The sequence below is a fragment of the Amblyomma americanum genome, chromosome 7, assembly GCF_052857255.1.
Source record: "Amblyomma americanum isolate KBUSLIRL-KWMA chromosome 7, ASM5285725v1, whole genome shotgun sequence".
NCBI classification, from domain to species: domain Eukaryota; kingdom Metazoa; phylum Arthropoda; class Arachnida; order Ixodida; family Ixodidae; genus Amblyomma; species Amblyomma americanum.
The window spans coordinates 1213957-1229790 of NC_135503.1; the positions used below are offsets into that span (position 1 = coordinate 1213957).

General features: G+C 48.9%; 1 protein-coding gene across 6 annotated transcripts in view; it reads right to left on the reverse strand.

Annotated features, from left to right (window-relative positions):
* Window positions 1-15834, reverse strand: part of LOC144098251 (oxysterol-binding protein-related protein 9-like) — a 165642-nt gene that overhangs the window by 118219 nt on the left and 31589 nt on the right. For all 6 annotated transcript variants that reach the window (XM_077630755.1, XM_077630751.1, XM_077630754.1 and 3 more), the window contains 2 exons: window positions 9495-9569; window positions 2494-2544 (listed from right to left, as the gene is read on the reverse strand). In XM_077630755.1, the coding sequence (XP_077486881.1) occupies window positions 2494-2544; window positions 9495-9569 (126 nt within the window). The remainder of the gene's footprint in view (window positions 1-2493; window positions 2545-9494; window positions 9570-15834) is intronic.

Consider the following 15834-nt stretch of genomic DNA (forward strand, 5'->3'; position numbering starts at 1 on the left):
TGGCGCTCAGCTTGTGAGCTAGAGGTAGGTAATATTAAAGAGAAAAGGGCCTTGGGGGTTCCGCCGCTGCCTAGGTTGGTTTGCACGAAGCAGAGTTGTAGTTCGGCTGTTCTGCGGTAGGGAATGCTCTTAGATAGCCGTATACATTATCTTTCCCTGTTAGGGTACTAAGGGAGGCGAGGATGGCTTCACCTGGAACATTATCTAACGCTATCGATAGATCTAAGGCTAATATAGCCCTGAGATGCTTGGACAGCTGTGAACCAAGGACTTATGTGCGGAGTATTGAAGGATGACGTCCTGTGTTGACAGATGCTTGCGGGGGCCTACCATTGTGTCTGAGTACTGGGAGTTGCCATCTGTCTACTGAGATCCGCGTGTTCGAGCAACGTTCCTCCACAATAGGTTAGCGATGCTTCAGACCACTCGCTGCAGCCTAAGATCCTCGCGCTCTGCTTGGAATGTCGTCGTCTTCAGCCACCCGCACTTGTTAACCTGCCAATCTCCCGCGCTGTGATTTGGAAGCCGCCACCGTCTTCGATCCGTGGAAGCGCCATCAGAAAAGCATACAGCACGAAAGATTAGAAGCAGCGAAATTCGGTTGAAGACCCAATGCTATCGCAGTGTCATCGAGCAATGGTAATCCGCGATGGAGCGCAGTATCCCCCACGGTCCAGTCAGATCTCAGGATCTCAATCCAGATCACCCACTGAGAGGCACACTCCGGTTTGGCGGAGGAAGAAACCTTGCTCCGGATCGCCGATCGGATCATACTATTAGATGGGGCGGAGATCAAGGGCGTTTGGACGTGCAGGGGTTACAAGGGAACGCGTTCCTTGAAGACGGTGTGCTATCAGGAAGCCTGGACAGCGATGATGGAGATCATCAGGATGATCAAGGCACGTAGAGAAACAGTACCATACGTTGAGGCGACAGTGATGAAGACAGCGTAAGTGAACGTCTACGCACTTTAAACACCATTTACTGCAGAAGGCAGAGCGAGTCCGGCAGTGACAGGCGTAAGTTAAGATGAAGTCGGGTACTTTCTCCTGCAGAACACTTCAACAGCCGAAGGTACGACAGGACTGGTTTCAAGCGCTTGTGAACACACTGTCAGCAAAAGTGTACTGCAGGCGTATACAGTAATAGTTAGTGGATATACAGTAAAAGTTACTTCATTTTTTGTCGGTGACAGATATGGCGGATAAGTTTTGCCGGGGCATGTTATTGATTGCAAAAGCATGACCTATTTTAACAAAGAAACAACAAGCTCTTTGATCCTCCGAAGGTTGATTTCATATATAGGGTTCACTCTGACACATTTTGTACTGATGAATACAGCAGTCGCCACCGACGATTTCATTTACCCCACAGTTAATGTTATGATAACAAATAGAAACACTTCCACGAGTGTTATGGCATAACCGCAAGGAAATGCTTAGCCTGTGCACATGCGGCGCTGCGCGGCGCTTAGTGGTCAGTGTCAGTGAAGAGTGTTAAATGCACGACACCTCTTCTAATCTCCGAAAAAGGGTGAGCCGGAAAAGACGAAATGTCGGTCGGATTCGAACCCGGGTACTCCGGATCAATCGCTCGGCTACTGATCCGGAGCACCCGGGTTCGAACCCGACTGCGGCGGCTGCGTTTTGATGGAGACGAAACGCAAAGGCGGCCGTGTGCTGTGCGATGTCAGTGCACGTTAAAGATCCCCAGGTGGTCGAAATTATTCCGGAGCCCTCCACTACGACACCTCTTTCTTCCTTTCTTCTTTCACTCCCTCCTTTATTCCTTTCCTTACGGCGCGGTTGAGGTGCCCGCCGAGATGCGAGAGAAATACTGCGCCACTTCCGTTCCCCCAACAGCCAATACATTTGAAATTCACTCGTCGACACTGCGCGTCCCTGAGGCCACGCTACATCACTATTCACTCCCACACAGTGACAACCCGTTCTCCTCTTCTGCAAGGAGGCCGCCGCGGTGGCTGAGTGGTTATGGCGCTCGGCTGCTGGCCGGAAAGGCGCGGGTTCGATCCCGGCCGTGGCGGTCGAGTTTCGATGGAGGCGAAATTCTAGAGGCCCGTGCACTGTGCTGTGAGTGCACGTTAAAGAACCCCAGGTGGTCGAAATTTTCGGAGCCCTTCACTACGGCGCCTCTCATAGCCTGAGTCGCTTTGGGACGTTAAACCCCCCTAAACATAAACCAAATCTTCTGCAAGGACGTCACAAGTATGAATCGACAAGCGTCTGCTAAAAATAGGCACACGGTGAATTTTTACAGAGAAAAATAATTGCAGGAATTTTTACTCAGTGCACTTTAAAAAAAATGAGCACAAGAAGGAAAAGAATAGTTTGGGATGCGTGACAGCATTCAAGCTTCGCTGACTGAGCTGAACCGTTGGCGTGCATCGCCATAGGCGCCGCCGCGCACTTGATCCACGCGTTCGCTGTTCGCTGCAGTTGAAGCAGTGGATTAGGGTGCTGAGCGACCGCTTACCTTGACGTTTTCCAGCAAAGCCATTGCAGCACGGGCAGTCGTGAGAAAAGCCTGCAGAGAAATACATAGGCTGAGACGGTGCACTCCGCAAGCACCGGACATGGAGGCTGCGAAGGTCATTTCCCTGCACAAGCTTTTCTGGAGCAAACGAAGAAAGGTGCTTAGTGCACACTGCGAGTCGGGACACCGCACACATGGTCGAATAACGGCAATTCCGCGAGGCACGACCATACAGCGGTGGCTTGCTTTGCAGCAGCGAGCCATGCGACAGTTTTTCACACGAAGTGACTCTGTGCAAAGTACCGCAGCCGGTCCAGTCGATCAGAGCGGGCGCTTGTACTAGGTTGCACACCACCCGGCTCGTTGCGCTTTGAAGACACAGGAAGGGAACAGGTGTGATGCGCGAAAGCCGGTTGCACGCACGTGCGCGGAGAAATCGCTATGGAAACGAAAGAACCACCGCAGCCGCTCTGAAGCCGTCGCTCACGAGAGGACGGTATGGCTGCAGAGGCCGCCGCGGTGGGAGGGCTTGTGGCTCTCCAGCCCCTCCTTAAAATCTCTCGAAATAAAGTTGTTACGTGTACCTGCAACCATGGAAACGCATTCTTTGCCTTCGTTTTGCAATGCTTCCGCCGCCGCCACGGCTCTGCACTGTGCCAGTTAGTCGTCACAGCGGGTTCATCAATCAGACGACATGACAAGTCATGTCTTACTTTTTGAGGAGTGCTGAATGGGACGGGTGACAGTCAACTCAACACTGAGCATTTTCTGCCGATTCAGAAGCGCAATGCTGCCGCCTGTTCAAGGTACGGCGAATGCTGGACTGTCAAGTTTCGGCATAAATATCCTTGCCCCGTGCCCTGCCCCTTGAAGCGATGAAAACAAGAGCGTGGGAGAACTTGAGAACTAGTCAACCAGCTCGAGAAAATACAAAATCGGGACGGCAAGGGACTAACCGCAAATCCCCTTTACAGGCAAGCTTTAGAATTCCTACGAAAAAATGATTAGTGATAACGGAACTATCTAAAGTGAAATTTGACCGCACTTTCATTTCGCGATATGCTGACGCAGAAAACTTGTACGACGACGACGCTTAAACTACCAGTCTAAAGCAGAATGCTTGGATTGCCGCTTTATCGCTCAAGGCCTCTGCACTGGATGGAGGCTCCTTAAGAGTGGTGCGGTGTAACCTTAACTGCTACCTTTGATGGTAAAACTTTGTTTCGCCAAATATTGCACGTGTGAGATGGCCATGGCTGACGGCGACTCCATGGCTCTGGTCTGGAAGACCGGGTCTGAGCTGGCCAACACGGCCTCCCACTGCTCGAGAGAAGGATCACGCATAATATCCCTCGGTGGCGGCGCTATGCGACAGCTCCATAACATGTGGTCATAGGTTGCCATATCCTGACACCATCTGCATTCCGCATGAATGTCCGGGTAGATTTTGCTTAACACGTATGGGCTGAAGAACGACCGCGTCTGCAGTCTTCGCCAGACGCATTCCTGCGCCTTGGCCATCTGCTTGTCTAGTACAGATAAATCCTGCGCTCCAGTTTATAATTTATTTATTCATTACAAGTACCTACGGCACCCATGAGGAATTATTGTTGGGGAATTATTGTAATGTCGTGAAAGTACACCAACCCATCTATTGTGGACCTCCCTGGAACAGCCAGCTCACCTGCTCTGCTGACGAAAACTCGAGCATTCATGAGAGCCACCTCGCTCACATGGTTCTCAGAGGGTGCCTGTACTGCACCTCCATAGTCCCTCTCCTGGTTGCCCGATTCAGCAATCGTGCCGCTGTGACAGACATTCTGCCCCTCGCCAAATTTCACCACCGTTGAACCTTGCCGCGTGCAGCTGGTCCTCCCACTGCTCGAAGCGCTGCGGTGTTGCGTGCTATCGCGCGCTTTTCTTCTCTCCAGCTGCAGACGCCATTGTTATGACAGTCGCCCGTTACTCTGCCTAGGCAGCTATTTCTTGAATAAGCCCTATCTGCGTTCTGAATAATACAGTATGCAAACGAGGACCGCCATTAAACATAGGCGAAAACACGTTCACGGCCGTATTCGCGGCCGCCGAATACACTTGCGCAATTGGCTTGTAGTAAATTTGTAACGTCGATACGTGGGGTTAAAGAAGTCACTAACGCAGGGACGCGCGCGATCTCCTGGATCATTTTTAGCGTTCGACGTTGTGAGAGCTGATATGAACTTACGTACGACATATTAACAGGTGTGAGTTCTCTCTAAATTGTTTACGAAAATTCTGGCTTTTTCTGTCGTGCTTTTCTGATAAGCTTGCAACATACCCAATCTTACTTTATTTACTGCGGTAGTCCAGGCTGCTACGCGTTAATGACAATTACACGACGAAAGCCAACGTCCTCTTATCAGCCATTATTGCTTGTGCTGACGCAAGATCACAATCATCTAAACAAACAGCATTCTAGTGAGTCACGCAGTGCTGCTGCTCCGCCCGTAGCAGGGATCATAAAGACTTTTGTCTTTTGTTGTTGCTATTAATCAACTAAGATTACCGTTTAACAATGGGGAATTAGGGCATCGTATCTGCCAATCTTGCGTAATAGTGGAGGGGGGAAGGGGGAAAGAAACCGGAATTTCACACAGGTCCGAGTCCTAAGTCAGTTCCCGTGAGAACGTCGAGTAGTCTCCGCTCATGTGATCGTGTCCCAACGCACCCGACTCCAATGCAGCGGCGGAGAAGCATGTGGGAGCGCCGGTGAACCGCGAGGCGGCGTCCGGTGGAACTTTGCAAATCAACTGGCAAAGAACATGTCTGGGTACAATTGCCGGTAAAATGACATGACTGGTGGTATAGTTTATTTAGGGACAGGAGACAAACGCAGGCACGAACACAAGGATCTAGTTAGGTGCCTCAATGACGATAAGAAGCAGTTTGGAGATGGTGCCGATATTATTCTGCTGGGTGACATGAATGGCCACATCGAGGATCTGGATGTATACACAGATCGTAACGGGAAGGTAATGCTAGACTTTCGTGAGCGATACTACCTAGTTATTGTAAATAGAGAAACTAAATGTGAGGGATAAACCATGTGGGAATCCCGTGACAGGCAGACGACCATTGACTATAGTGCCTAATGTCGCGGGGGATCTTTAGCAAGCTCGGAATAATGGAAGATGACACAGAAAGGAAGTACAGCCTGGGAAGTGATCATAAGCGTATAAGTCAGCAGTTGGGAGACCAGATAAAAAGCGAAATTCAGAGAACTCAAAAAGGGAACGCAAATTTAAAAGACGAACAAATAGGCTAATTGCAGCCGACATAGAGGAGGCAATAGAGAAATGCCCCATGGAAAAGTGGGATTATATTCAGTTAGAACTACCCATTGTACAAAAATAAAACAAATAAAAGGAGTAAACCGCTGGAGAGGAAAGATGAAGCCATTAAGTTGGTGGAATAAGGAAATTAGGAAGGTCATCGAACAACGACGGCTGGCTGCAAGGAAACACAGAGAAGCAAGAGGGCGCAGTTAACTGAAGAGGAAATAGGCCCAAAATGGGAATACTATCGACAAAAGAAACAGCAAGGGTTGGTCGTCTATAAAGCAGTCCTATGATCACTGGCTGTCTGAATTTCGCGATGCAACTAAAGGGCGGCCAAGAAAATCCTGGAACCATATAAACTGGCTGGGTAGAACAAATCGCAGAAAGCAGGAACAGATTCACGATGCCGAAGGAAATGATTAGAGGGAGACCACGCTGTGAACTACATTGCATCAGTCATATGCGAGTCATTTAGGAACGACGATAGGGTAATCTCCCCAAATGAGGGAGCAACACAGGACAGCACCATAGAAAACAGCTTAGATCTGACCAGTGTTAACTGGAAAAAGGCGGAAGCAAATATTACTAAATGCACGTCCGCAGGGCTAGACGGAATTCCAATCAAGCTGATGAATGAACTTGGCCCAAGAGGCAAGAAAACGCTGATAAAAGCATTGGAGACAGTGATAACAAATAAGCTAATTCCGCACAGCTGTAGACAGAGTAAAATGAATTTGATTTGTAAAGGGAATGGAGATAAGGTGACCATAAAATCCTTCCGACCGATTACGATAACATCTGTTGCATACAGGCTGGCGATGCAGGCGGTGAAACCAAGAATGCAGTCATGGGTAGAATACTCAGAGAAATTCAGAATTGTTTCAGAAGGGGTAGGCGCTTAGATGACAGCCTGTTCGTGCTTACCCAGTGCATATACTCCGTTTCTATACGTCAGGAACAACGCTGTGAAAGGCACGGAAGTGGTCGGTAGGCGTGTTACGCGCTTGTTCGGTCGGCGAGTGGTCTGAGGCACGAGAAAGGGACGGCTTGTCGTCAGCAATGAGAGTGCATTAATCGAGCTGGTGACAAGTGTCTCATGTAGTAAGCCTGCAGGCAAAGCCTTTAATATGTTTCTCTTGCCGCAAGGAGTGTACTACTTTTTCGTCGCGGATGAAGGCAGGGCAAACAAGAGCGCTAGCTTCGACAGCGTTGCACCTGATGTATGAAACGGAGTATAGAAATAGCTAAGGCGGAAAACAGACCTCTGTATAGCCTTCCTGGACATAAGCGCTGCATACGATAATGTGAATAGGGAACTCCTGTGGAACATATGGAAAGATGAAGGTATCGGTCATGAGGTGATTAATTTTCCACAGGAAATATAGCGAGGAAATAAATTTTAGATTACATGGGAATGGATTAAAAGTACAACTGTCGATGTGCACAAAGGATTCAGGCAAGATTGTCCTCTATCACCGCTGCTGTTCATGCTTTATATGATAAGTATGGAAAGAAGGCTACAAGGAAGCAATGTAAGTTATAATCTGTTGTACAGATTAGGCGGAAAGCTTGTTGAACAACGACTACCGTATTTAATGTATGAGGACGATATTGTACTGTTAGCAGATAACCAGGAAGATTTGCAAATTCTGGTTAATTGCTGTGGAGACGAAGGAGACACTCTAGGCTTCAGTTTTAGCCCAGCTAAGTCAGGTGTGATGATTTTCAACGGTACAACTGACCACGTGCTTACAATACAAGACCATGAAATGCCCCGAATGGCAGAATACAAATATCTCGCGGTATGGGTAGACGAAGGACAGATATACACTGAAAAGCATGAACAATCTCTTATTGCAAAAGGGCGAAGAGATGCCGGGATAATGAAACATGGGGCATTGTGGGGTTACAGCAGGTATGAAGTACTGAGAGGTATTTGGAAAGGAAAAATTGTGCTGGGGCTTACTCTCGGGAATGCGGTTCTGTGCTTAAGGGCAGAAGTTCAGTCCAGGTTAGAAGTAAATCAGAGAGCTGTTGGACTATTAGCACTAGGTGCGGGAGGGAAAACCACAAGCGAGGCAATACAGGGGGATATGTGCTGGGCGTCGTTCGAAGCACGGGAAGCTCAGAGTAAAGTACTATACGAAGAACGCCTGAGGAAATTGGATGATAACAGGTGGGCGGCTAAGATGTTTAAATACCTCTACAGAAAGAGTGTTGACTCACACTGGCGGAAAGGAACTAGGAAACTAACCAGTCAGTATGCAGGACATGAGGACGTAGAAAGAAAGATAGCATTAAACGACAGGTTAAAAACGCGGAACGTAAAAATTGGATAAGTTTCATGGAAAGAAAATATAGTGCAGAACTATAGCGATACTGGAAAAGGCAGATCAGGAAAGAAGCGTTCTATGATAACTCAAGAGCCATTAGTAAGTGGCGTTATAAGCAGCGGAAGCGATCTGCCTCTCGTGTAATGATGCCGCTTATGTCTATGCTACTATATGTCTTTCCTATGCGTTAGCGCCGAGGTTTTCTTGGCGCCGCTCGCCCGGCGCGCGTCAATGGAAGCGACGTTTGATCAAATCTGTTTTGTAACGCCGTACACTGGAGCATGGGACCATTTCTCAAAGTTGCAGTCAAGCGGCGCTGGTGGAATGCTAATAGCGTGGTGGTTGAATGAAAGCCACTGTCGGCGCGAAGGGCCAGCGTGGGCAAACACGGCGAAGAGCCTACGAGCTGCATCCCGTCTCCCCTTCCATTGCACACCTATGGACTCGTCCATCCCTGTTATCCAAGCCACTGTTCTGCGTGCTCTTAGTTTTAAAAGGTGTGTAATGGTCGCCTCGATGACAGATGGCTTGCATTTCGTTTCTAGAGGCTCTTCCATGACCCCCCGCTCACGCGTGCACACATTTCTTCGGCAGCATTTGTGCGAGAGGCAGAGTATGCGTTTCTGATCTCGGACTGCTACATACGAAAACGCCATTGTAACTCGGCGCTGGTTTGAACAAACGAATACAATTGAGCTCGCGCTGTGTTATGGCTGCGCCTATGGTTGAACACATGCACAGTTTCATTCAAATATTTCCTATTTGGAGCGCGTTCACTGCTTTCATTGACATTTCTACCGGCTTTAGGTAATGTCACCTGCATGCAAGAACCACTTCTGCTTTACTGCGCAGCTCGGGCTACACTTGAAGAGGAAATTTCGTGCATTTCGGACGTAAACTCCATAACGACGGTAATGCGTATGTCGTCTCAGGCTCACGTCTGCTTTTGAAAGGGCGCAGCTGCAGCCGCATGTACTACGGGCAATGCGTGCGGCATGGAAGTGCACCAAAACTCGTACATTCTTCAATTTACGCCGCAAATACCTTTCCTTGTATCCGGACGCATGCCCGGGCTTTTAAAATCCCAAACCCACAGCATTACGCTCCTATTGCGAATATCCGCAGCCCCCGGGCTGCCAACTGGGCCCTGGCCCTGCAGCTTGGACTGATCCAACGTGCGGGGGCAATCAGAGAAGGTGCCCCGGACTGAGGGCAGCGACCTGACCAGGCGTGACAAACTCCCGAGACCAACCATGTTTTTCATGATCATCACATATGACGGAGCAGAAGGGCTCCTCGATTCCCAGTCACCCTCGCGCATACTGTTGGCGAAAGTTTGCTCAATACAAACCAGCAAGTCCCGTATGACACCCGGCCATCGTGCTCGCTGGCTGGCCTCTTCGGTGGACCACCGCCTGTCCAGTTCCTGAGAGAAAAAAGAAGGAAAATAATTGGTTTGGTGACCTAAGTATGCTGCTGTGAGCACACTACTGATACACTCGCTGGAAAATATTTCACGCTACCGCGATCCTCCTCTCCCCGCTAATGGATTTTTAAGCTTGATTGCTGCTCACTGCAATCGCTTGCATGCTTCCCTGTGCATGCACTTCCGCAAAGTCGCTGTTATAACTGATAAACTGAAGTTCTGCGCAGTTGGGACTGCTAACCTGGGATAACACTCAAAATAAATGAAAAGCAATATTGTTCGTAAGTCGTTGAAGCAGCAATGTGTGCGTCCAAGAAGATAAACCCGACGAACTTGGAGGCTCTATGTGAAGTTCCTGCATATATAAATCAATCAATCAATCAAATTTATTCCGCAATAAAAAAGTTACGAGGAGGGCAGGTAAAAGCTGTGCGAAACAGCTTGAGGAGCCCTGACCCCCTAGCACACGGACAGCATAAAAAAAAATGTTTGATGCTTGCAGTTTTCTAAGCAACGTGGCGGCGCCCCACGTTGTGGAGGACAGTCTGCTGACAATCAGGTCACCTGAGTCGACTGTGCTTTGGGCGGAAGCGGCCGAGATTTAGTGCTCCGAGATTAACAGAAAAGGCTCGATACTCGTCGGGGAGCGCATGAGCTGAACTGACCGCATACGCGTTGTGCAGAGAGGCGCGCCCCCGTCATCTTCTTGATGCGCGGTTGTTTTATTTTAACCTCCAAAAGGAGTGACACCCCGCGTTACACCGGCAGTCACGCGGGTCCGTCCGTGTCAGGCCGCCATGGTACTTCGGCCAGGAGCCGCAGCAGCTCGGCTAACGTGTCGCAGCTGTTCTCTTACAACGTCGGCCCGTTTTATGACCTGCCGCGATCTCCAGGCTCAGTTATGTGCCCCAGCAGTGACGCGTGAGCAGCTCATCCTGACACGTATGAATGACGCCTCGGCTATGCGGGTCTTGACGGCTTACTATTTGTGCCCGTCCCTGGGAACTGCAACCTTGGGTCGTGCTCATCCATCTGACTCGGTCAATTCTGCAGATCGCGGCCCACAGGTTGATGTGCGCGGCTGAGCCGGTGCTCGTAGTCCGGCACAAAGGTGCCAGGCACTAGCACGTGACTTGTTTCGAGACACCGGGCTGCTTTGTCTCCCTTGATCGGGCCAGCGTGTTTCTACGAAATCGGTACCTTCTCGGCTTCCCGCAGGATAACAAGAAAATTCAAACAGCGCTACACAAACACGGCGCTGAACTGGTTGTGAGTTCACTTGTACAGCTGGTTATAGCTGGTTGTAAGTTCAGTTCAGTTGTACGTTCAGCGCCGTGTTTGTCTCCTCCTCTTTCTGGTCCTGTTGTATAGCGATTTTCTTGTTACCATGGAACACCAACTCGCCCAATCTTCCATCCTTCTGCAGTTCCTGCAGGACTTCGTGGCTCGCATCGAAGTTTTGCACACGTGCCTCTATTCTTTGCGAACGCCGCACTCGGCGCAGAACGCGGCATGAGGCAGAGCTGTCTTCTGTCGCCGCTGCTCTTTGTGTTATGCGTCAACCTGCTTCTACGCCGCACCGCAGACAGTCCGTCCGAAAGCGGCTTCCCACTGCCTGGCCAAGGCCAGGCTAAGGTTTCCGTGTTCGCCCATGACTGTTCAAAGCTGGCTTTCTTTTCATGTTTACCCTGTGTGTCCTTTGTATCCCATTTTCTTATATACTACGCTTCGCGAGGCGAAACCCAGACACCTCTCGCTGGTTTATGGCCGCCGGCGGCATCACCCGGGCGAAGGGACTCTGGGAACCCGAGGGAGAGATCCAAAGGTTCAGACAAGCTCCTCCTTCTGGAGCGGCAAGGGAAAGAGGCAGAACGAGCGGGTAGCCCCAACGATGAGCATGGAATTTTTTCGAGCTCTTGCTCCCCTCCTAACGGGCAGCTTGATTTTTTCTTGCAAGAAACGGAATTACCTGAACGATTGCAGTCCACTGTCGTCAACAACGAACCAAATTAGTTTCTACAGGCGCACCCTTTCGGCGCATTCGCGTCGAACATGCGCGGCGACATGGAGGGGGGTCGGCCGTGGAGACGTGCCTTTTCTTGGCTCCGTTTAAGAGCGACCGCCGAGCTCAGCGGTGGCGCGTTTTCGCATGTCGCTGACGGAGCGTACTCGGGGCGTAAAGTCGCTCGTGTTGCTTTTGCCCGCCTCGCACGCTCACACGTCGGTCGGCCGTGCACGCTGTAGTGCGGAAGCGCCACAAACACGACAAAGAATCTTGCCTGAAGTCTCGCAGTAACTCGGCTAAGCTCGGGATAGTTCGGAGGTGCGTCGCTCCAGCTCTGCCGCCGAATGAAGAGAGGGTGCATTAGATGAAGAGCCAGCAATAAGAGGCGAAGAATGAACACATGCTTTCGCGTGTCTACTCGGTTCCAGTACTTTGAAACCTGTCCAGTTTCTTTGGGGCAGGGAAGACGGTCGCGCAAGCTACTTGGGCCCCTTGCACGCAAGGCCCGGTTCAGCTTACCCAACGTGCGCACAATGTGACGTATGCTCTCACTGCGAGTTGCCCACGACCTAGTAAACGCCATCCAAGAAAGGCGCCTCTTTCTCGGGACGTCGCGGCATCTCTCGTTTCGCGGTGCCAGCCAGGCTTGTATATCGTTACGTCTGTCCGACGCTCCTCCCCGCAGCCTTGCCCGATGTAGGCGTTTCCAACACTACCGTGTGTAGTGGCTGGATGGCTGGAACGTAGGAGCGTCCCCTTTGAAACGGGGGCGATGGCAGATGCCACCGTCCTCAGCTTTTTTTCCCGTTATTTTTTGTTTAACTGTGTTGTAAGTTAAAATTCGCCATTTTATTTAAATACGTCTTCCTACACTTTTAACCTTATGTCACCTCTCAGCTTTTGAGCCACCAATATTCCAATCTCTTTTTGTTAATTTCCACCGAAGATTAATTTACATGGCTATTGTTATCTCTAAACCCTAGCGCCTCAGGAAGAGTGACTGTGCCTGCATCGACATCGGGATGGATACCACCACATTTTAGTACGAGGTGTTCTATTGTTTCTACAGATTTACCACACATAGCACATGTGTCATCTTCTTCGTTAAATGTCTTTTTGTAGCTGCGCGTTCTAAGACACCCTGACCTAGCTGCAAAGACTAGGGCACTGCCTCTTGAGTAATCATAAAACGCTTCTTTCCTGATCTGCTTTTTCCAGTATCAATATAGTTCTACACTATGCTTCTTTTCCACCCAATTTATCCAAATTTTACCTTCCGCGTTTTTAACTTGTCGTTTAATGCTCTTTCTTCATACGTCTTCGTGACTGGCATACTTACTGATTAGGTTTCCAGTCCTTTTCCGCCAGTGTGAGTCAACGCTCTTTCTGTGTAGGTATTTCCTTAGCTGCCCACCTGTTATCATCCAATTTCCTCAGGCGTTCTTCGTATAGTACTTTACTCTGAGCTTCCCGTGCTTCGAACGACGCCCAGCACATATCCCCCTGTATTGCCTCGCTTGTGGTTTTCCCTCCCGCACCTAGTGCTAATAGTCCAACAGCTCTCTGATTTACTTCTAACCTGGACTGAACTTCTGCCCTTAAGCACAGAACCGCATTCCCGAGAGTAAGCCCCAGCACAATTTTTCCTTTCCAAATACCTCTCAGTACTTCATACCTGCTGTAACCCCACAATGCCCCATGTTTCATTATCCCGGCATCTCTTCGCCCTTTTGCAATAAGAGATTGTTCATGCTTTTCAGTGTATATCTGCCCTTCGTCTACCCATACCGCGAGATATTTGTATTCTGCCATTCGGGGTATTTCATGGCCTTATATTGTAAGAACCTCATCAGTTGTATCGTTGAAAATCATCACACCTGACTTAGTTGCGCTAAAACTGAAGCCTAGAGTGTCTCCTTCGTCTCCACAGCAATTAACCAGAGTTTGCAAATCTTCCTGGCTATCTGCTAACAGTACGTTAAACTCGGCAGTCGTTGCTCAACAACCTTTCCGCCTAATCTGTACGACAGATTATAACCTAGATTGCTTCCTTGTAGCCTTCTTTCCATACTTATCATATAAAGAATGAACAGCAGTGGTGATAGAGAACAACCTTGCCTGAATTCTTTGTGTACCTCGACAGTTGTCGTAATCTTAATTCCTTCCCATGTTATTGCAACTTCATTTTCTTGATATATTTCCTGTCGAAAATCATTTATATCAGAACCGATACCTTCACATTTTAATATGTTTCACAGGAGTTCCCTGTTGATGTTGTCGTATGTACAGCGAATGTCCAGGAAGACTAAATACAGAGGTCTGTTTCCTGCCTTAGCTATTTCTATGCACTGGGTAAGCACGAACAGGCTGTCATCAAAGCGCCTACCCCTTCTGAAACAATTCTGAATTTCTCTGAGTATTCTACCCATGACTGCATTTTTGGTTTCACCGCCTGCATCGCCAGCCTGTATGTAACAGATGTTATCGTAATCGGTCGGAAGGATTTTATGGTCACCTTATCTCCATTCCCTTTACAAATCAAATTCATTTTACTCTGTCTACAGCTGTGCGGAATTAGCTTATTTGTTATCACTGTCTCCAATGCTTTTATCAGCGTTTTCTTGCCTCTTGGGCCAAGTTCATTCATCAGCTTGATTGGAATTCCGTCTAGCCCTGCGGACGTGCATTTAGTAATATTTGCTTCCGCCTTTTTGCAGTTAACACTGGTCAGTTCTAAGCTGTTTTCTATGGTGCTGTCCTGTGTTGCTCCCTCATTTGGGGAGATTACCCTATCGTCGTTCCTAAATGACTCGCATATGACTGATGCAATGTAGTTCACAGCGTGGTCTCCATCTAATCATTTCCTTCGGCATCGTGAATCTGTTCCTGCTTTCTGCGATTCGTTTTACCCAGCCAGCTTATATCGCACGAGCAGGCAGGCGCGCGGCATCTGGCGGCCCTACCACCCGAAGTGAGAGACTGAACACGAATTACGCGAGATGGGAGGTTTATCGGCGTTCGTCCGCTTCAAAAACCATCGCTGCGAGGTTGGACGGTTTCGCTCACGGGACACCGCGTAACGGCCGCAGCGGGAGACTTTGCAACATGCGTTCTTTAAGCAAGGCAGCAATGTGGGGCAGTTGGTTGTACATTTTGGTTTGAATAACGCGCTACACACTAACAAACTCGTCCTGTGTCCTTCGTTCCGGTGTCGTTTTGTTAGTGTGGCTGGGCCCCGCTGACCCACGGATCCTCTAGGGACGGTAAATTACGGCTGGCAGCTACCTTCGTCACGTAGATGAGGGTGCACTGGCTGGCTTCAGGGCACGATTACTGCCGCCGCTTCCGTGGCTATGCGGGAAGTCGACCCCGTGTCGCTTTAAATGACTCGTCAGCAGCTCGAGGGAGAGTCCGCTGCTGCCGTGCCGGTTTTCCCCCACGACGAAGGCGAGACGTAAAACCACGGTGATCGATCTTTTTGAGATGTCTTTCGCGGCGTTTCCTAAAATCTTTGTAAATAGAATATATTGTCAGTGTTATGAATACCGTGCTTAAAAAAAAAAACTGTGGCGCTGGCGCAGCGGTCTGAAGGAGCGGACAGCGGAAATGACCTGTTTAAGCAGCCGCGGGTTCGAACCCTGTGCCTCCGGCTATTAATTTTTTTACAGCGAAGCTGTATACCTCTACCATCCAAGGAAATTTTCGTGCCGTCGTCCTCGTCGTCAGCAAGAAAACGCCAGGCTAAAAACTGAATGCTATTTCGAGTGGGAAAATACCCAACAGCACAGAAATCGTATATCATACTGATCATAAAGCAGTTGAAATATAAAAAATATACAGGTATTAAAAAGGAGTTTTAAAGAAGTTTAAAAATAATACATAAAAAATTAAAAACTACAAAATGAAATATATGTAAAATATATATGAAAATATAAAATTAAAAAATACAAATAATAAAATAAAAATGTATGAAGGGTAAATCTCTTGAAATCAGGCATAAGGCATACACCATACAGCTTAGTACTCGTTTTCATTAAGAAAAACACAAAACAAGCTTCAAAACCACATGATATATGATAACGCCCCTCTGAACAGTGGGAACACCGTCCTTCGCGTTCCGGTAAACATTAGGTTTTCAGCTGCTTCTGAAGGGGTTGACGTCATTTGAAGCCCTCGTGTGAAGTGAAAACCGCATAATGTATGATAACTGCGCCTGAAACGAATGCGAAGCACGTTCCTTCTCCCAGCGTGTGTTTCCCG